Raw genomic sequence first — 21,015 nt, 5'->3', positions numbered from 1 at the left:
GCAAAAAGAGAAAGAAAATTCGCATAAACATATCACCAAAAAAAAAGTTCATAATTCAATCATTCCACGCGCATCAAATTGATGATGAAGAAGAAAGAAAAAAATAAATGGTGTTAAGCTTTTTCCTCGATCAGAACGAGCAAATCAAAGGAGATTCACTGAGCTTTCTCTAATTCAAAGAACAATAAAATTAAGAGCAACGACTTGTAGATAAACCCAGTGATTTGAAAAGGGCGGCGCTTAAGGTTTAACTGTGAAATTAAATCCACAGTGAACTTTAACCGTGTTTTCGTCCACATCAATAATTGTTGAATGCAATATTTTTAGGTAGATAAATGAATTTTTTCAGTAGGTTTAACAAGTAGAAATCAACAAAGTGAGCACAATAATGCAAATTTCATAAAAATGTAGCTCCTTAACTTTCTGAAATGATGGTTCTCCGTTTTTTGGGAATTGACCTTTCACACTACAATTCTATCGTATTTATTGTCTTTAAATCATGTTAAGTGTTTTTTTTTGTAGTGGAATTTGAGAGGAAGAGGAATAAAAACAATAAATTTACCCATTGAGACTAACAATTGCCTTTCTTCGCCATCACGGCGTCTTCCAAGCTGTTCAGCTGCTGACGAAGGCGCGCATCGCGTCCGGAACCGCGTCGAAACTCCACATCAATGATCTGATCCTTGAGGAAGGGAAGCAAGTCCTGCACAGCCATTGGATTCACTGTGGCCATTTTCAGCATGAATCTGCAGAGAGAGAATCTGGTGAGAAACACACAATTCTGCTCACGAGCATCACAATTACACACTTACAAAAAATAGGCAGAAGTTTGAAAGGATAGTTTAGTGGTTGTGAGTCTCTTGAGGTTCTCCACGATCATCTGACGATATTTCGCCTCTTTCTTGTATGCTTCGCTCTTGAAGACAAACTCCAGCAGTTCGAGAACCAATTTCTTTCCAGGCGCGAACTCATCACACATCAGCACGTGATCCATCAGAGGAACGCACGTGACTTCGAGCAGCAACTGGAAGATTCCTTCGGAGCTGCTGGTTTGGCTGAAGATCTCCTTGAGCACATTGATGGCCAGAGAAGCGTGCGAAGTGCCTTTGCGCGGTGTTTGTGGCAAGAAACACTCGCAATACTTCTCGAGAATGAAGCGACTCATATCCTGAGATTTCGACGAGAAGCACTTGACCAGAGGCTTGGCGGCTAAGTGGGCATTTGTGGCAGTCTTGAATTGTGGAATCCAGTGCAGAATCATATTAGAGATCACAAATGTCAGATATGAATCACTCTTGAAGTCCAGCTTGGCAATTCCCTCAAGAAATACCGGGAAGATCTTCATCATAGCCTTAATCACGTTGATCGATTGCGTTTTGCCGAGCTTCAGTGACGCCGGAAGGATGAATTCCGACACCACAATCTTTAGGAAACAGTCTGACTTCATCTGTAAGGGGAGAAAAGGGTCTAAATAGTTGTAGAGTCTTGTAAAACCTTTCAAACGACCCCAAAACCGTAATGACCGTAAGAAATTTGCCGAGATACAGGCGTTTAAAGTTTTCTTTCAATATGGCGGCTTTCACCATAACGTCATAATTTCTTTGTGTGTGCAGCCTACTAAAGGACGTCGAGACACGTCTTTTGGTGAAGAGACGGTCAAAATTGGTTGATAAACAGCGGAGATAGAGGTCGGTAAAGGTGAAAACTTTGACCTTCCATATCTGTGCTCCTAATAGATCAGGCTCCACAATTAGGGTGTCGTTGGAAAGGTCTTGAGATCAGCTACAACATACTAAAATTTGGGCCCATTTCATACAATAGGGGCTGAACAAAGGAGGAAAATGTGTTTAAAGGGTGTTCAAAATGGCGGACGAATGTCAGTAATTCTGCAAGGAGACAGCAAACTTACCTTCACATACACTATTTGTGGGCAGTGCAGGACGATTACGGCTATTGTCCGATAGACATTGTTGGCGCCCTCTTGAGTGTCGAGTCCTTGAAGCGCCCACTTTTCGAAGGACTTGATGTAGTTGTGAAACTTATTCGACAGCGCCATCTGATCGCGAAGCACGTGAAGATCATCGAGTTGCTGGTATTTCTGCCCAATGCCGAAGAGAAAGGCGTAGAAGGGTTCTCTGGATGCCAGAAATTCCTCCCGACTGATCGCGCAGACTTCCTGGAGTTCAGGTAGCGAAGCGATGGCTTCTGTGGCCTGGCGAAGATCCTCACTCGAGGCGGATGAGCAGAAGATCATGCAGCGAATCCAGTGATGGATCAGGAGACTGGGATTCACCGCTGACACCTTGTCCGACGTGGCGATCATGGAGAAGAGTGTGAATAAGCATTTGGTGTTCTTGCAGTTCATCTCCATGAAGCTGCAGAAGAGATCCTCAATCTTGGGCAGTCCATTCTGACCCGATGCGGCGAGACACAAATTCCCTGTGAGTTCAGGTAGCCACAGGACACCCTCACTGTTCTCATACTCCTCCTTGACGTAGGGAAGGACGCGATAGAAGAAGACACGAAGCAACTCTTGAAGACTCTCAGATTCATCGCCTCTGGACAGGATATGTTGAATCTTCACCAGCGCCTTGTTCAGCTGGTTCAGGAGGAATTCTCTGTCATTCTCCGAACAGGATTTCAGATACTTCGGCAGCCACGGAGTCACCAGGATGTGTTCCTTGCTGCTAAAGTGTTCAGACTCTGTGAAAATATCACACATTCCATGGGCAAAGACTTTTGTCACGCTCTCCAGACACGAATTCCCATCACGATCCAGATTGAGTTTCATTATGAGCTTCCTGGGATACAGAGACTGTCGAGAGTGTCTGAAGGCGAGGATCAGGAGCGCTATTAATCCCTTAGAGGCAGCAGATTGTCGGGCAGTTGGCAGATCTTGCAGAGGAATGAGCAGACAAATGTTCTCCACTCTCTCCACAATCTTCTCATCACCAACACTGGCCAGAATCACGAGCAGACTGATGAGATTGTGAATGCCCGTCTCGTTCATCGACAGCCACTTCTTCGTGGTGAATTTGATGAAAATCCTGCCTGTGATCTTCTGGAAGCTCTTCATGAAGTCACTCTGGCCGAATCGCTTCAGGAAGTGTCCGATGATCTGGCAGAAAGTCACGAAGCTGGTCTGTGTGGACGGAATACTCTTGATGGGCGTGTCCAAATGCAGCCGGGCAGCTTTTAAGTAACTCATCGCGGAATCATTCGCCACCAGCAGCGAATTCATGCCATCGCTGGCAATGTAGAAGTTGGTGTTGATCTTCTTGTGGAAGTGCTCCCAAAACTGCACAATCACATCAATTGCCGACGTCCAGGAGTCCAGGATGAGTGACGCCACGAGGCGGATTGCCACGCGCACTTCCAACTCAGATGGATCTTCGGCGAAGAAGAACTTCACGGATCGATTCAGCAGATCCACATCCTGCAGGGTGCTCTGGGGAATGCCCTTCTCCTGGAATCCCACGAGATGCAGCATCATCCATATGGTGAAGATGTGCGAATTCTCACACTTTCCCGGACCAGAGCGCACTTTTGCGATCTTCTCGCAGCTCGAGGGACAGAAGAGACAGGTCACTGCCGATGAGAATATATCCCAGAAGGAGATCCTCTCTCGGAACATCTCCAGCAGGGAGATCACGAGCAACCACGACTCCCTGACGCAAGTGCAGGAGAAAGGAGTGGCGCCAAGAATGTCCTGCAGCTTCAAACTGTTGAACTTGTTGAGGGAAATTCGCAGCAAATCGAAAATGTACAAGTTCACGACGTCGAGGATCCTCTGCCAACTCTGGCACTGCCGGAAGTCACTCTCCAGTGTGTTTTCTTGATGCTTCCGCACGAGAATTGTGAGATGAAGCCATCGCCACTCCAGATATCCGTGGAAGAAGTGATGAGTGGCAGATGTGGCATTGCTATAAATGGTGGGCAGGATATTTTGGCTGGGTATTGAGCTCTCTGCCTCAAGGATGTACTCCAGGACTCTCAGATTCCTCAGCAGCTCCTCCTGAGCGATCAAATGAGAGCAACATCTTGTGTAGTGCAGAAGATGAGTGATGTGCATTCTCTTCTCAAAATTCGACTCAGGAACTCCTCTGGGCAGTTTTTTCCCACACTTCAGTTCCATTGCCGTTGTCCTGGCCATTAGGAATAGCGCTGGGAAGAGATTCCGCTCCAGGAACACATCCTGACAAGTTGTGAGATTGAATACAGCAAACTCTTCGACATTTACTCTTCTACTGCTGCTGATCAGGGCCAAATCGTTGTTCTCCATGAAGGAGATGCTGTGAAAGGATGCATTGGGAGTGTCCTTTCCGGTGCAGACAAAGTGAGAGAGATGGTAAGCCTCCGGAGGCAGTCCATTTGGCTGGGATGCCACAATGTCCTTTTCCTCCAGTTGTTGCGACACTTCCATCAACACTTCATCGGTTTCCTCATCATCGCTCCACGCGAAATCCATCTTACACAAATTTCCACTGATTTTCACTCTATTTTCTTACAAATTTCCACGAAAAACATGCAACTATAAAATTAAACCTAACCAAAAGCGACGCACTTTCGCGCCTTTTTCTCCTCAGCTGTTATTTTGACACCGCGCGATGACAGCTGTCTGTTTTTTTATCTGCTTTTGCGAGAGCACACCATTATTTTCCTCGAGTTTTTCCGTGATTTCCGCTGAGAGTGTGCAAAAAATCTCGTGTAAATAGACAGAATGTCTCTCAGAGACTTGGTGGATCCCGAGTGCGGGGGCGCCAATCAGTTGGTGCGCCTGGGAAATCAGATAACACGAGATCCCACGTTCAAGGATGAGGGATTCTCAGGGGCGCATCAATCCGCCCTCCCCGGACGGCCGGTGTTCAACTCCGAGCAGCTGATCAATGACTTCATGGCGCAGGTGACCAACGTGGCGCCCCCGCAGACCTTCCGCATGGACACACTGCTCAAGGAGATGCGAGACATCGACGCCCAGAGCTTCGGGCATCCTGTGGTGTCAGCGCCGCCGGTCATTCAGGAGGTCCACCGCAGTGACACGTGGTCGAAGGACTTTCTGGACCACCAGAAGCACATCTTCGAGCCAGACAAGGGCGCCAGTGGCGGCGGGCCGGCGATCTGGACGCCCAGAATGCCTCCGGGAATGATGGCAGACAATCTCCTGCCGCCAGTGCAGAATCCCGCGGCAAATGTGACGTGGACGAAGGACTTCTTCGACAGTGCCGAGAAGGTGGAGCGGGAGAAGGCAATGGATGTCCAGCCAGAAGATCAGGAGGATCTGAAGCGTGCCGCTGATGATCTCCTGCGTGCCATGGGAAATGATTCCGATCCGTTCCAATATTCGGAATTTGTGGATTTCATGAAGAACGTCAGTGAGAATCCCTCGGTTCTCAATATGAGCGATGAACAGGGTCAGAAGATCACGGAGGATTTGCTCCATCCGGATGATCCGCAAGCTGAGGCGTCAGCGACTGACTGGGCGAAGGATTATGCTGAGAAAATGAAGGAGGAAGGTAAGATGAGTGTGAGATAAGACGAATGGACTTTAGGCTCTAATCAATTGCTTCGCTCTCTCTCGGCAAACAGCTGATAAGAAAGATGAGTACAATCAACAATTCTGGAATCGGTTGCAAGACGAGTGGCGGAAAATCGCTGAGGAGAACGATGAGCATCATCCGTGGCTGACGGAGTTCCAGGACTTCTACGATCCCTACAAGGAGTACAAATTCGACGAGGACAACCCGATGACCAACGACGAGAACGTGCTGGAGAAGGGCAAGGCCTTCCTGGCGCAGGGCGACAGTTCCAGTGCTGCTCTGTGCTTCGAATCGGCCGCCAAGCAGGACTCCGCGAATGCCGAGTGCTGGGAATTGCTGGGGCGCGCTCAGGCGGAGAACGAGAAGGATCCGCACGCAATTGCAGCGCTGAAGAGAGCGCTGGAACTGAAGCCGGACAACATGAATGTGCTGATGGCTCTCGCTGTTTCCTACACCAACGAAGGCCTGCAGACGCAAGCGCTGCGCGTGCTGATCAACTGGATGAAGATGCATCCCAAGTACGCCCATTTGGTGCCGCGCAACTTGGCTGAGCTGGAGGAGGGCGCCGTGGGAGGATCAATAGCCAAACCGTGAGCACAAATCCAGCAAATAATTGTAGAATTTTTCTGACTTTTGACCAACTTTCAGGCCTTATTTGGCGGATGTGCAGAACCTCTTCCTCGCCGCCGTGCGAATGGATCCCAGCGTCATTGACACAGACATCCAGGAAGCCCTGGGAGTGCTGTTCAATCTCTCTGCCGATTACGACAAGGCCGTGGATTGCTTCGAAGCCGTGGTGAAAATGTCTCCCGACAATCCCAAAGCCTGGAATCGCCTGGGCGCCAGTCTGGCGAATGGGAATCGCTCTGTTGAGGCTGTGGATGCTTATCAGCGTGCTCTGGCCATTCATCCCGGCTTCATCAGGGCGCGCTACAATGTGGGCATCATTTGTATCAATCTGAAAGCGTACAAGGAAGCTGCTGAGCATCTTCTCACCGCCCTCAATCATCAGGCAACGTCGTCGGCACGCTCGGGAATCGTCAGGGATGTTTCCTACAAGCAAATGTCGAACAGCATCTGGAGCACACTGAGAATGGCCGTTTCCCTCCTGGGACGCCACGATCTGCAGCCGGCGATTGATCGAAAGGATCTGGACGCGATGAATGCGGCTTTTGAGATGAATGACGTTTAGGCATTCCGGGAATTCCTGCTCAAACTGCCCTTGTAATGTGTAAGCTTGTGTTATATTGGTGATAACGTTTGACTGGCAATAATAATGGTGGGTAGAGGTATTTTTACAACACTGGAATTGTATTGATCAAGGGGCAGATATTATGGTCGGAAGTGGTGTACAGTTTTTTAAAGAAAGTGTTAGGAATTGGAAGTGGCAAAATGGCAAAATATATAGAATATTTGCATTGCAAAAGCTTCCTTTTCAACAAATTGAGTCGTTTTATCAATCATTTTGCTCAGAAAAATCAATCTTAGTACTTTTCTAGGTTATGTAATTGATTTAAAACCTTTTAAAACAGTTTCTGTTTATCAAATAACCCAGAAAAGCTGGGAATATTTCGCTTTTTCTTGGCAAAATTGAGCATTTGCGTTCGAAAAAACCCCAGATTCTTTAAGAAAAGGCCTAGAAATCAAGCATAACCTCAAAAATGTCATTTCAGTCTGTAATAATGCTTTTTTGCTTAGTTATTTCCGCTGTTTGTGGTCTTAAATGGCAAATTCAGTCTCATTATTCAATGGAAACATTGTGATGTTCGCTATATTTACTCATTTTCAGGCTTGAAGTATTTTTTAACCCAAATTCATAACCTTACAATTTGATCAGAAGGTATATTACGGACAGAAGTCTATCGTTTGAACAGTTGAAACGACGAAAAACTTGGATTACATTGTGATAAGTGAAAAATTAATAAGAGAAGCAGTTGAAGGAGTCGAAAAAGCGATAGAAAATGCCTTTTAAGGCTTGCAGAAATGTCTTAAGAGCTTAAGATTCCGCACAGAAACTGTGGAAGTGTTCAGATTCAAGCCATATCTCCTCCTTGAATCTCCGCTTTTCAAATGTTCCAAAGCGCGCGAGGTGTGAGCCGCCGCAGCCGCTTAAACACCGCAATCTGCGATTGTGTGCGTGAGTTATAAATTAGTGGACTTTGACGTTCCTTCAGTGGAGTTTGGACTCGAATTGGAATTTGCAGTTTATTAGCTGAATTTTGTGTTTTTCCTTTATTTTCCTTGTATATTTCCATTGATTTGTGCATAACATCCACCTGCGCAATGTCTGCTGTCACAAAAGGTGAGAAGACGCGGTGTAAATTGAGGGAAAAGACATAAATCAATCATCTCTGCAAGTCCCCAAAATTTTGTTGATCATCTTGACTTGATCGTGTCTTGTATAATTTTGAATTCATCTGAATTCATTACGCACAGAAGAGCTCATCAAACTGACAAACCTTTGGCTGATTTTCAGGGATCTTCATCGTCGCGGCGAAGAGAACGGCTTTCGGGACATTCGGGGGCGCTTTCAAGAACACCACAACAGCCCAACTCCAAACGGTGGCCGCAAAAGCTGCGATCGCGGCTTCCGGACTTCAACCAGCGCAGATCGACACCGTTAACATTGGGAATATTTTAGCGGTGAGTTTTACTCTTTATTTCTCATTTCTCCGCCACTTCGTTACATCAGTGAGATGGAATCAATCCTCGCCGCAATCAGAGTAATAATCGTAGGAATATTCCGGAGCGGCTCTGCCTTTTCGAGCTTTGCTGATCCCTTCGACCAAAGGTTTAGCCTTGTTCACTACTTGGGACACTTTGGAAATAATTCCCTTCGCTCCAGCCCTTCTGAATCTCCCCATCGAATACTCTGCCTCAGCATTCACAGGTCCAACAGCACTGAGGAACAGGATGCAAGTGAGGAAGAGAAGCACAGAAAATATCCTCATTCTGGTGATGGAATTCCGTTTACACGAAGTGAGCTTAGAAAAACTGCAGCACTCAATATAAGAATATAAGAAATTCGCTCTCTTTTATATCATGAAAATCTATTATCGTTTCCTACACTGCAATTTACATATTTATTATAAAATTACAAGAAAAGAACTTTTAATCTTGAATACTTAGGAAAATCCCAGCGAGCAAAAAATGTTAAGATTTCAAAGTTGAGATTTAAAAAATTAGTTTTTAGCTTTCTTTCGCTGAGATCTTAGCAATTTAGTCAATGCACATTTGATGCGCATTTGAATGTATAGATGTCGCATCATGTAAAACCATGCCAATAACCTTAAAAATGAGAGATTTACATGCTGTTCAGGCCTTTCAGGCCACAAACACATTGTGAATTACCTATCAATGGTAAAATATCCTAAGGAATATCCTAAGAAGAAAGATTGATTTACTTTGTAACGCTATTGAGTTTCTTCCATCGTCCGCTGCAAGCGCTGCTGAAATGTTAGCTCCGTTTAGCTAAAATATCTGCATTTTCTTGAGCTTTTTCAGCTCACTGGGATGATCGCAATAGCAATAAGTCCACTTTCATCTGAGATAAATTACAGTAATTTCCTTTTATGGTTTCTGAACTTGAGAACACTTGAGCAATATCGCCCCAGTTTTTTTTCTTATCTCAGCTTATCATTCTTCATTTCAGGTCTCCTCAACAGACGGCATTTATCTGCCGCGTCACGTGCTGCTGAACTGTGGCATTCCGCAAGATCGGCCGGCGCTGGGCGTGAATCGCCTGTGCGGCTCTGGCTTCCAAGCGGTGGTGAATGGGGCGCAGGACATCCTGGTGGGCGCCGCCAAGGTGTCGCTGACCGGCGGCGTGGAGAACATGACGCAGACGCCGTTCGTGGCGCGCGGCGTGCGCTTCGGCGTGCCGCTGGGCACGAATGGGGTGCTGGAGGACGCCCTGTGGGCCGGACTCACGGACACGTACTGCAAACTGCCCATGGCGCTCACGGCGGAGAATCTGGCGGCGCAGTACAAGATTCCGCGCGACACCGTCGACAAATTCGCCCTTAAGTCGCAGCACAGTTGGAAGAAAGGTCACGACGAGGGAGCTTTTGAAGCCGAAATTGCGCCAATCAAGATAAAAGTCAAAGGAAAGGAAGTGGATTTCACCGTTGACGAACATCCAAGGTGAGATTGTGTGTGTGTGTGTTTTTTGGGGAAACACAGCTGACCTCTCGTGTGATTTGCAAGTTATTGTGAAATAATGCTCACCTTCCGGAGCAATTTTATGCACCTCAAATCACGTCCAGCCAGATCGTGAGCTTGTGGGAGTGCTTTTGGAATTTTCCGGGAAATCTCCTGGGGCTTTCAACTCATGCATGTCCATCACGCTTCTTGCAATGCTTCAACAGTTGCACTCTGTCATGAACAATTGATTGACTTACATAAAAAACTCTTGGGAGACTTGCGATTCTCGATGCTTATCAGAATGGCGAATTGAGTAATTTATTTGTCATATTATTTGTGTCATTGACTGAGTGTATTTTGGGAGGAAAATATCTCCTTACCTTTCTTGAGTTCATTTGCAAATGAATAATAATAATAAAATCAAACGAAAAACTATCCGTTTCAGTTAATTTATGAACTAATAAACAGTATGAAAACAGATGTTAAATTGATTGTTTAATTGCAGTAATTTTTCTGCCTTCATTCCGAGATATTTTGCATATGAATTACATTAATGATATTCTTACTGGTTTTCATTGATTATTATCATTTTCAAATACAACTCATTTATGCACTTTCTTGATGTTTATTTATTTGCTGAATCCCAAATTTGATGTTCAAGTTTAATGCTTCGAAATTATATAAACCATTTCGTATGTTACAAAATGCGAATTAATCAACGCGTGAAGAAACCTGCTGTGAAATGTCTATTTGTATCTTTTAACATGTCGATGTTCTTATTGTCTACCCAAGTATTCGTCAACAATGTGTATTGACGTAATTATTTGTCGCACATTTAATGCGGGGAAAAAATTGTGCAATATTTTCAATTTAGCATAGAGAACAACTGGGTTTCCTGGCAGCATTTTTACTTCAGCAAAAATCCTTCGGTCAGTAAGAAAATTAATTTGATCAGTTTGCGAAAAATAAATTTTGCAAGTATTTTTGTTCTTTGGTCAGTAAAATATTGACTTCAAAATACTGGCAAAATGTATTTTCAAAAACTTACCAAAGTTATGTTTTTTACTGACCAAAAAATTATTTTCTACTGACCAAAATAATTATTTTACTGACAAAAAAATATTTTACTGGCCAAAAAATTATTTTACTGACCATAAAATTATTTTTGACTGGCCAAAATAATTATTTTACTGACCGAAAAATTATTTTACTGCCCAAAGCTGTAAAAATACAATTTTTACGACAATTTTTACTGGTCAAACTGCATTTTTTACTGTCCAAATTGCATTTTAGCTGACCAATTTACTGTAGTCTTTTTCTCCCACTAATTGATTTGCAAACCTCAAGCTTTCGCTCATTTGCATGTTTTTCCTCTTTGGCTTTGGTGTGTCTTTGTTTTGTCTTGTGAACAGCGCAAAACTGTGAAGTTGAGAATAAGGAAAAGGAATGGGAATAACAAATTTTCTGTCTCAGACCACAAACGACACTCGAAGGTCTGGCCAAATTGCCGACGTTGTTCAAGAAGGATGGCGTTGTGACGGCTGGATCGGCTTCAGTGAGTTGAGAAATTGATTTGTCGCCACATCTCGACTTCACTTCCTCTTTCATATCTCTGCAGGGCATTTGCGATGGCGGAGCTGCGGTCATTGTGGCGTCTGAGGAAGCTGTTCGGGAGTACAATCTGAAGCCATTGGCTCGCCTTGTGGCCTTTTCGTCTGTTGGCGTGGCGCCGGAAATCATGGGAATCGGTCCAGTGCCGGCGATTCAGAATGTTCTCAAGCTCTCCGGGCTGTCGCTCAACGATATCGATCTTATTGAGGTACTTCTGGAAGGTTTCAGCCAAGCGATGGAAGATTAGATGTTATTTTGGTGTGTTTTTCTGCAGATTAACGAGGCGTTTGGCGTGCAAACTCTTGCCTGCGCTGAAGCACTGAAGCTGGATCAGGACAAGTTGAATGTCAACGGCGGTGCCATCGCTCTGGGTCATCCTCTGGCTGCCTCCGGGGCGAGAATCACTGGTCATCTGGTGCACGAGTTGCGCCGGAAGAAGCTGAAGAGAGCCGTTGGCTCAGCGTGCATCGGCGGTGGTCAGGGAATCGCTCTTCTCCTCGAGGCTGTCTAAAAAGGAGTGCAATTGAAAGACTGCAAAATCACTGAAGAAGAAACCACAGAGTTTCCCACAAAACTTCCTCAAATGATTGATTTTTTTTTTCTACTCCACAAAAGCTTATGTCTTAAGTCAACAATTTTCTATGAACTGAAACGGTGTTTGTGTGTGAGAAAAAGATTCCAATGAGATAAAAATGCAAACAAGACATGAGCGTGTTATGCAATAAATAATTTTTTGGGTATATTGAAGCGGATTCGCATTTCACTCTTTTCCACACCACAACTGATAATAAATTGATGATAAAGAAAGCGGAGATTTGCCGCAAATTTCATAATCTGCAGCAAATCAAAATCACAACATTCAAGAGTGACGCAAAGATTACTGCATCTGATTGAGATGTGGAATATTCATCTTGTGTTTTTCAGCCATGTAACGAGATTTGGAGAGACTGACATTCAGGCTTATAAATGACTGGAAATTCAGTGACAGGATGTGGAGATGAAAAAGTCAAGAATTCCAGGCACTCAATGTTGGTCGAAATTCCAATTTGAGAGACGTCAGAGTGTTCCAATTAGCGCCGATCAACGGTGAATTCTGTGTGACATTGAAAATTTCACTTTTATTCGCGCTGCGAAGCAATTCCCCAAATGAATAACTGTGAGAAATTCATCCAGCGATGAGGAATTGTTGACTGAGCGAACGTAGAAAATGTGCCAAAATGAAATGAAAAGTGCATAATTTTTAATCAAGGGGGAGATAATATTCAAGAACTTGAAATTTTTCGACTGTTTACACATTAATTCCCAAATACCAAATAAATTTTGTAAGATTCCATTCGATGATTCTATAAGAATCGACTTTGAACCACTGTTTTGGGTATTTTTCCATCTATAACCTCAAAATATCACTAAGAGATCTTCAAAAACTACCTTTGAGAGCTTTCTAGATCACAAAATCATCTGTTAAGATTTGTAAAAGAACTCAAAATTACTGATTCAGAGTCCAAATTGCCGAAAAATTTTTTCTAAATGACAATTTTTATGGTTATGTTCGATCTTAGCACAATTTGCAGTATTTCTTAGCATAAAAAGAGTTCAATTTAAGAGAAAGATTAAGTTGTAATTAATTTCCATCCGATATTTCTGTAAGAATTCACTCAAAACCGCTTTTTTGGGTGTCTTTTCTTCAACCATAACCTCAAAATGTCACTATGAGATCTAAAAAGAGTCTAAATGGACTCTAAACTACTGATTCAGAAATGAAATTGCTCAGAAAGTCTTCAAAATGAACATATTCTAAGTCCAAACGACTATTTTTGAGGTTATGTTCCACTTCAATACAATTTTCAGTGTTTTTTGACATGAAAATGCTTAATTCTGCCAATACTTAGCGATCTTGGCGACTTTATCATAAGAACTGATGTCTTAGAATGCGAAATATTCATAAAATCTGTCCTTGATTCGTTAAATAACCTAGAAAAAAGATTATTTTCATTGATTCTGCGTAAAAATCGGAGAAATTCTAAAGAATCCAGATAATATGTTCTTCTGGCTACATTATCTCCCCCTTGATTTTTAATCACATTCAAAATTTATTTAGACGCTGTCGATGAATTGACTACATTTTTGCATGTTTCTCATTAAGGCGACGTCAATCCGCTCAGTGTGAGACGAATCTCTTCAGCATTGCTCATTGCCAAATGCACTCAAGAAGAGCAAAGAAGTCTTGAGGGGATTTTCGCAAGTCAAATGCAGATGCAGCAATCAAAACAATCCCACTTCTTCAGGCCACTTGTCAGCGTTAATTGAAGACAATGAAATTAGAGTGGATAATTATAGAGAGCTTTTATGTAATTGGGCAAATTATGAAAGAGTGTCAGTGAAATTTTGGGCATTTTTTGCTTATGAGTGTCTGGAAAATTAGGTAATTAAGATGGTCTCGCGGAGTGTGTGGAGAAGTTTAGAGTTTTCTTTGAGCGCAGCAAGAGGCCAGAGTTTGTGTGTTTTTTTTGCCAATTCCTGCGGACAATCTCAAGGCTTAATATATTTCATTTGAGTGTGTGGCAGGTTAATTTGTAATTTAATCTTGTGTTCTTCACTTGACCACACACCGTTTTGTCTCCACTCTTGTTTGGGCGCCTTTTTACATGTCGAAAAGGTGTTTTCAAATCGGCTCCTCTTGTGGGCCACAATTTGGCGGGAAAGGGTTGATCCGGTCATTTGTCTCAATCAATCACAGCGCTTTGACCCGAAATTGCCAAATCCAGTGAAGTGATTGGCTGTCACTGGCAATTTACACAATTTAAGGCGCCGACCTTAGACCTCTTGATCCAATAAATCTTCATCATTCAGGGCTGATTTCGTCGATTTCTGCCATCGACATTTGGCGACACAGAATCTGCGATGCTCAATTGTGCTTAAAGGGGTCACTAATTTGGATTTTGAATACCTCAGCATCAGATTCGTTTCGTCGTTTCGAAAAAAGCGCAGTTGAAGACTTAGAAATCTTAGAAAACATGCCCTTAAATAACAAAGTCGAGAATTCTGTCTAGAATTTAGAGAAAGAAGAGTGGAAAATGAAGGAGAAAAATATTTTTTGGGTGCCAAATTGTCTCGTTGGGAGAAGGTTTAAGTCTGATGATGGATTTTAGTGAATTACTTAAACCTGTTTTAAGATCATTTACAAAGAATTTTAGGGAGAATATTTGGGAAAGGAATTAAATTCTATAAATATAGAAATTTGAAGATTTTGTGGGTAGAAAAAGGATTTTGAAGTTAAGTTTAAGAAGAATATTGAACGATTCAAGGACACTTAACGATTTTTCTCTCTACTTTCGATTAAAAATTCTCAAGAATTCTAAAAATGAGAAGGTTTTTCCTGTTTAACACTCGTTTTTAACATAAAACCTTGCGTAAAACCGTAAATATCCGATTAAAGATCAAGTATTAAAGAAATATTCTCTATTTATTAGTTTTTGCGAGTTTTTAAGCTCAGAAATTCGCCTTTAACTCTTTTAAAATCGTGTATAATTATTTTATAAGTAAATTTTGAAGAGATAACAAGATAAAATCTGTGTTTTTCTGTTGAAAACAACCGTGAAATCGCTCTGCGACGTATTTTATTTATATATAAACAAACCCTTGATTGTGCTGCATTGAAAATCTATCAAATTTACCCGAAAAATGACCACGAAAATGTGTGGCAAAAAAGAAGATTGACTGATTTTACCACACAAATCTCCAAAATTTCACAATGCAACCTTAACATATTCCGATCATGCAAATATCGGCGATGCCTCAATAAAACCATCGCGCTCATCTGCTGTTGATCTGCTGTTTTTGCCTGGGCAGAATGCTTGCCTTGCAAACATTGGGATGAATGTGGGTGGATTTTTGCCGCTGCGCTTGCTTAAGAATGCATTTGGGACAATTTGGAGGTGATTTTTGCTCTTCGCTATCAAAAGTCTCAATCTTATGTGCGATGCTCATGCGATTCCGTGAGTTAATTGCAATTTCATTAGTATGTGAAGTTTTTTTCCCTCCAGAATCTCTCTCTCTCTCTCTCTCTCTCTCAATTTGGCGCTGAAAAGCCAGTGATTCTCAATCTTCTTAAGGTGTGAATGTGAAGAAGAGTGTGTAATTTGAAGAGGAAATGAATTGAGATGGCGCGGATTTACTGAATTTATCAAACTTGCATACATTTGCACAGTTTCGCAATAATAATTAAAATTGTACTCAATCTTTTCTCTCAATTCCACACTTTTACGTAAGTTATTTTCTTTCATAAATTCGGCAAGATTGACTTCTTTGTTGACTTAACATAAGCAAATGCTTCAATAAATAAAATATATTGATGGATTTCGAGCAATTTTGAGTGCAAATTTTTACACAGAAAGATTGAGAATCTATCCTTCCGAGAAATTACATAACATTTTTCAGTGCAAAGACGCGCTAGAAAAATTGATTGAGTCTCTCGTGAAAATGCAAGATGAAAAAAACAGAGTCGAAGAGAGGTGAAAAAGAGGCAGTTTCACTTTCTCACCTCAATACTTCTTCTCTGTTTTTTTTCTCTCCCTCTTAATCTCGCCATAAAGTGAATCCAATCCACTGAAATTCCACAAATTGCAACAATAATGATTCTGTGGACATGAAATGGTCAGCAAATTGTCACCGAAGAAATTGCAGTGTAATGAAGAAATGTGTTGCAATTCTTCGTCGAATTGCGGAGGGAGAAAAATCGCGTCTTACTCCCTATTTTCTCAGCTCAACACTGCGTCTTTTTTCTTGCCCTCAAGTTTGGCGTACCTGAAAGTGAAATTATTTGCATACACGCTCGCTGGCCGTATTCTGGGCCTCTCGCACGAAAGCAAATTTATTCATTTGATCCACTGATATGACCTACATCTTTGGCCGGCACGAGGACCGGCGCTGAGGCGAAGAGAGTGGCCAAGAGAGTCGATCTCAAGAGGGCTTGTCGACTCTGTCTCAAATCGAGCGCGAATTTCTAATTACAATCTCATTTGCGCCTCATAATGAAATATACACACAACACAGTGCGATATATTTGCAATTGTTGAACTGCGAATTGCAATCTGAGCTACTTTTGAACCCAAATCAATATCTGGTCAAACAACATTTCCCTGTCAGTTCTTTGTGCAGCAAAAAAAGAGATGAAAAGAAGAATGATCAGCCGAAAAAAGACTGACAATTCAGATGGCAAAAACCGTATTAAATATATCAATCAAGATTCGGACAGTCAATTGAAGCGGCGGATCCAGATTGTGATCCTAAATAGGAGGAAATAATTGCATCCCAAGAAGATCTGTGTCGCCCAAGGGGCAGATATTATGGTCGGAAGTGGTGTACAGCATTGGAAGTGGCAAAATATCTTGAATATTTGCACTGCAAAAACTTCTGTTTCAATCAATTGAGGCATTTCTGAATTATTTTGCTGATAAAATTCAATTTTTCTGCTTTTTCTAGGTTGTGATCAATTTAAAACACTTTCTGGCGATTAAAAAACCCTTAAAATAATCAATTTTTTGTTTAATATAACAATATTTTACTTTTTCTTGACAAAGTTGAGCATTTGCGTTCAAAGAAAACTTGAAAGTGATTCAGAAATAGCTTAAAGGAAAACATTTAAAACCTTTTAAACAGTTTCTGGTTTTAAATTTGCACTCAAAATCATCTTATTTGTGTTTCATCTGGGAATATTTCGCTTTTTCTTTGCAAAATTGAGCATTTGCCTTCGAAAAAACTCCAGATTCGTTGCAAAAAAAGGTTAGAAAGAAAACATAACCTCAAAAATATTATTTCAGTCTGCGTTTTGTGCTTTAAAGTGGCAAATTGAAGTATATTTTTCAGTAGAAATATTCTAATATTCGCTAGATTTACTCATTTCAAAGTGTGGAAGGATTAAAATTGGTCCGAGAAGGATTTTTAAGTCGAATTCATAACCTCACAAATCCTAAGACATCAAGATCATTTCTTACCATCTGAAATCTAATCATTTGATGAACTTAAACCTCATTGAAACCTAAAAAGCGGATGGAAAATGCCTTTAAAGGCATTCAAAAGTGTCTGGAAGTGTTAAAGATTCTGCACAGTGACTTTAAGGCACATTATTTGCCCCTTGATGTCCCCTTTTATTTGATTTATGTGAATTGATCAGATCACAATTAAATATGCATATAATTGGCTTATCTCATCGCGAAGCGAAGCCTGGTTGGAAAAGATTATTCCGTTATTGAACTGTCTCTCTCTTTTTTTATCATTGCGCAGCGATAGCCGGAGGACTTGGGAGCCTTCAGCCGCCTAAACGACTCCCACTGCAGTGTGTTGATATCAATTTGAGAGAGACTTCAGTGCCATCCAAGAGCCGCCCGAGCGCAGCGCAAAAGTGGAACTTTCATTGCTCTCGGTGAGTATTTTTGAGAAGATTTCTGACTCTTTGCGGGCTTTTTTCGCGCTCGCGCGGCAAAGTGCAGTTTGGAAGGCATGGCGGAGTCGCGGCTCTGTGGGAAATATATGGACGGCATGCGGGCTGAGGTCTTGCACGTCGTCAGCCAAAGTCAGTTGCTTTCCGATCGTCAGGCGAGAAGGTGAAGAGAAGAGCGTTACACGATTTCTGTGCTCTGGTGCTTTATTCGTATGCCAAGATTTTCCCTGTCGTGGCTTCATTTTTTATGCTTCTTTTCCCCCCATTTGATGTTACAATTGTGTAGTGTTGTTCTTGCTGTGAATTCTGTGTCAAATTTTCTCCTCTCTGGAGAAGAAGAAGAAGAAAATCAACCGTCAGACGCCTTCAATTGATCCCAATCGAACTGTTCAATTGATGTGCAACTGTTCTCTAACGGATTTGTGATTCAATCATGTTTGCCTATATATACATTGTTGCACTCTCTCGACACGAGATTTCAGTGGCATATAATTATGGATTTAAGTCTACACTCAATCAAGTGGCGCATTGAGGATTAACTATCAATTCTCTTGGTGAATTTTTCCCTCCCGCGCGCGCGCGTGTGTTTTGTGAGTTATGGGACGGGAAGGCAGAAAATATTGAGGATATCAATCATCTTACAACACACAGAGTGTTTTTCATCTTAGTTTTCATTGGAAAAGTCGAAGGGGGAAAAAAACGGGGGCGATGAGCACAATCTTGAGCATAATAATCTCGACGCGAGTGTGCATTTGATGTTATCACAAAATGTATATGTTTTACGTGATGCGCGCGCGCGTACTTTTCATTGCCAGAAAACTCAATTTTGCATTGCAATTTCGTAGAAGAAGATGAAAAAATGGCGATGAAATTCTCCCACGATTTTTAGAATTGGAATTAATTGTAGATTAAATCGTGCGAGAAGAGAGTTTGAGGAGAAATTTGCCAATTAATTTGTGACCACAGTTGTTGGGAAATACTTTCCATTTTTTCTAGAGAGAGAGAGAGAGAAAGAGACTTTTCCTCCCTGGATGTTGAGTAATTTCACTCTTTTCGTGTACCTTCCGTTTTTTTTTGTTTTATGTGTAGGCGTGAGAATTTCCATCAATTTCTCCACCTCCACTGGATGTTTTTTTTTTGACTAATTTGTCCATTTTTACACTGATTAATGCCAACATTGGTGAAGACGAAGAGGAGGAGGAGGAGAAAAAAGGCCAAAGACAGCATAACTTCTAATGTAAATAGCATGGAAAAAAGCAGTGTATTTGACATGAGAAGTGAATTTTTTTATCAACACCTTTTTGTGTTGAGAGTCATTTCAATTGGGCATTGTGTGTATTTTCGGGTGGGATTTTCATCTCATATTTGATCTGTCTGTCGAGATCGCGAGTTAACACACACGATAGAAAAAAAAGCTGAGGCATCTTGTAGGCAAACAGACACTTTGTGTGGAGAAGAAGATTTGCAAATGCCAAGATATGCGCTAAACATGAGGGAAAATTGTCCTTTTTCTCCTCTCTTTTCGGGTTTTCCGGAATGACATAATTGTATTGTCTAAATCTGTCTTGTCTAAGACGATTTATCGTAGTTTTTGTCTTATGTATTTTTGAAAAACTGCTTTATCTGTTGTGCTACTAAAAATTTCAAGATTTGTGTCTTATAAAAGAATAGAAAGAAATTAGATTTATCCAAAAACAATCAAATAGAAAAAAGATTTCATTCAATATGGCGAAAACTATGAAAAGTTAACTACTTATGGTAAAAAAAATTGTCTCAAGCTTTAGAATTTTGCAAAAAATGCCTAAAATATATTTAGAATTCGAATAAAAGTAATATTTGTCATATTTTTTTTATTGTCTAACTAGAAAAATTGAAGAAAAGCGGTGTGAAGTATGAAAAAACGACTAAAAATTGTTGAGAAATTTGTCTCAAGCTACATAAATCCGCAAAAAAAGCCTCTTTGTTAAACATATTCTTTCTGGATTTTCCGGATTCTCCTGAAACGTTCTTAGATTTTAAGTGAAAATAATATTTGTCATATCTTTAAAGTTTTTCACTCTAAAATCATTGAGAAAAGTGCATAAAAATATGAAAAGTGATATTTTTGGAACATGATTCGATTAATTGTACTCGAAAACTATAAAAAATCGACTTTGAAAAGTAATATTTTTAGTTTAAGAATTAGAAAATAATTTTTTGAGGTAAATTTGGCAAAATTCGCAGCAATATAAGTGCTAAATTTTCAACTCTGTTTCTTGAAAAATGACAATTTTGACTTTTCATAGTTTTCAATTCACCTGTCGAAATCCAAAAGTGAGAAAAAGCCTGAAATTCTAATTGACACTGGCAAATACGGTGGGGAAAATTTTGAAATTTGCACAATAATCAGCAAATTAGCGGAGTTTTTTGAAAAATCAACTCCATTGAAATTGCTCTACCCAAACGGAGGGTGAAGGCCTTTGACTTGTAGGTTCAATCATGCATTGCACGGATTTTTTTTTTACATAATCACTGCTCTCAAATCGCTCGTTAAGTTTTTCGGCTTTTTAATACACTTGTGGGTTGGTTTAATATAATTTGCGCGATTTTTCCCCACTTGTGCACGCTTTTTTTTTAATGTATTTTCGTGTGCAGTCAAATTAGACTTTGGCGCTGATTCACAAATACACAAGAAACTTTCACTCTCTTGTGGGCAGTCGCGAGATTTTGGGGGGAAAAAATCACTCTCGACGGTGTGAATCCGAAAGAGTTTTCGGTGAACCGCACTTGGTGAAAAAATAGCGGTTGTGTTTATTAAATACACATGAGCAATGGAATAAACTCATTAGCCCATTTTACGTAATAAAGTTAACAATACAGCAGAACCACTCATGAGACACTCGCGATGGTCAGAAAATCCCTGCATATTTGCAAGGGGGAGATAAAATGCATTAAATCCAAATTAAATCCCCTTCAAATTTACCTTCCACTTCTAGGACATGAAATTTGTAGTCTTTTTCCATAAATTTCCCCAAATTTTTATGAATTTTTTAAGTTTCCATTCGATAATTCTATAAGAATCGACTTTTTGAGTATCTTTTCCAACTATAACCTCAAAATATCACTAAGAAATCTTGAAATACTCATTTTGGAAGCTTTCTAGATCGCAAAATCATATGTCATAAGTAGCCAATGAACAAAAAGAACTAAGAATTGCTGATTCAGAGTCAAAATTGTCGGAAAAACTTTTCTAAATGACAATTTTTGAGGTTATGTACGATTTTAGCACAATTTGAGGTATTTCTT

General features: G+C 41.1%; 4 protein-coding genes across 8 annotated transcripts in view; 3 read left to right on the top strand and 1 right to left on the bottom strand.

Moving 5' to 3' along the window:
• Positions 1-69: 69 nt before the first annotated feature.
• Positions 70-4,468, bottom strand: LOC132261101 (protein MMS22-like). The gene is made up of 3 exons (XM_059759658.1): positions 1,910-4,468; positions 813-1,447; positions 70-746 (listed from the first exon to the last, which is right to left on the bottom strand). Exons 1-3 carry the CDS (start codon positions 4,466-4,468, stop codon positions 572-574), a joined length of 3,369 nt encoding a protein of 1,122 aa, XP_059615641.1. The 3' UTR covers positions 70-571.
• A 150-nt stretch (positions 4,469-4,618) lies between these two features.
• On the top strand, positions 4,619-6,840 carry LOC132259858 (peroxisomal targeting signal 1 receptor). Its single transcript, XM_059757656.1, has 3 exons — positions 4,619-5,513; positions 5,587-6,127; positions 6,186-6,840. The coding sequence occupies exons 1-3, from the start codon at positions 4,721-4,723 to the stop codon at positions 6,727-6,729; spliced, it is 1,878 nt and encodes a 625-aa protein (XP_059613639.1). The 5' UTR covers positions 4,619-4,720; the 3' UTR covers positions 6,730-6,840.
• Positions 6,841-7,694: 854 nt separating this feature from the next.
• On the top strand, positions 7,695-12,037 carry LOC132260305 (3-ketoacyl-CoA thiolase, mitochondrial). Its single transcript, XM_059758334.1, has 6 exons — positions 7,695-7,839; positions 8,014-8,180; positions 9,190-9,680; positions 11,154-11,235; positions 11,299-11,499; positions 11,566-12,037. Exons 1-6 carry the CDS (start codon positions 7,821-7,823, stop codon positions 11,800-11,802), a joined length of 1,197 nt encoding a protein of 398 aa, XP_059614317.1. The 5' UTR covers positions 7,695-7,820; the 3' UTR covers positions 11,803-12,037.
• A 5,579-nt stretch (positions 12,038-17,616) lies between these two features.
• The window catches only part of LOC132260255 (uncharacterized), a 31,261-nt gene continuing 27,862 nt past the window's right edge, over positions 17,617-21,015 (top strand). The window contains exon 1 of one of the 5 annotated variants that reach the window (XM_059758253.1): positions 17,617-17,712. The gene's annotated coding sequence lies outside the window, so the exon portion shown is untranslated. Of the gene's footprint in view, positions 17,713-17,787; positions 17,941-18,266; positions 18,285-21,015 lie in introns of those variants that run through there. The other 4 variants (XM_059758256.1, XM_059758255.1, XM_059758257.1 and 1 more) reach the window with 4 other exon arrangements.

Source organism: Phlebotomus argentipes, unplaced genomic scaffold (genome assembly GCF_947086385.1).
Source record: "Phlebotomus argentipes unplaced genomic scaffold, Phlebotomus argentipes genome assembly scaffold_18, whole genome shotgun sequence".
NCBI classification, from domain to species: domain Eukaryota; kingdom Metazoa; phylum Arthropoda; class Insecta; order Diptera; family Psychodidae; genus Phlebotomus; species Phlebotomus argentipes.
This window is presented reverse-complemented; position numbering and strand designations above follow the sequence as displayed.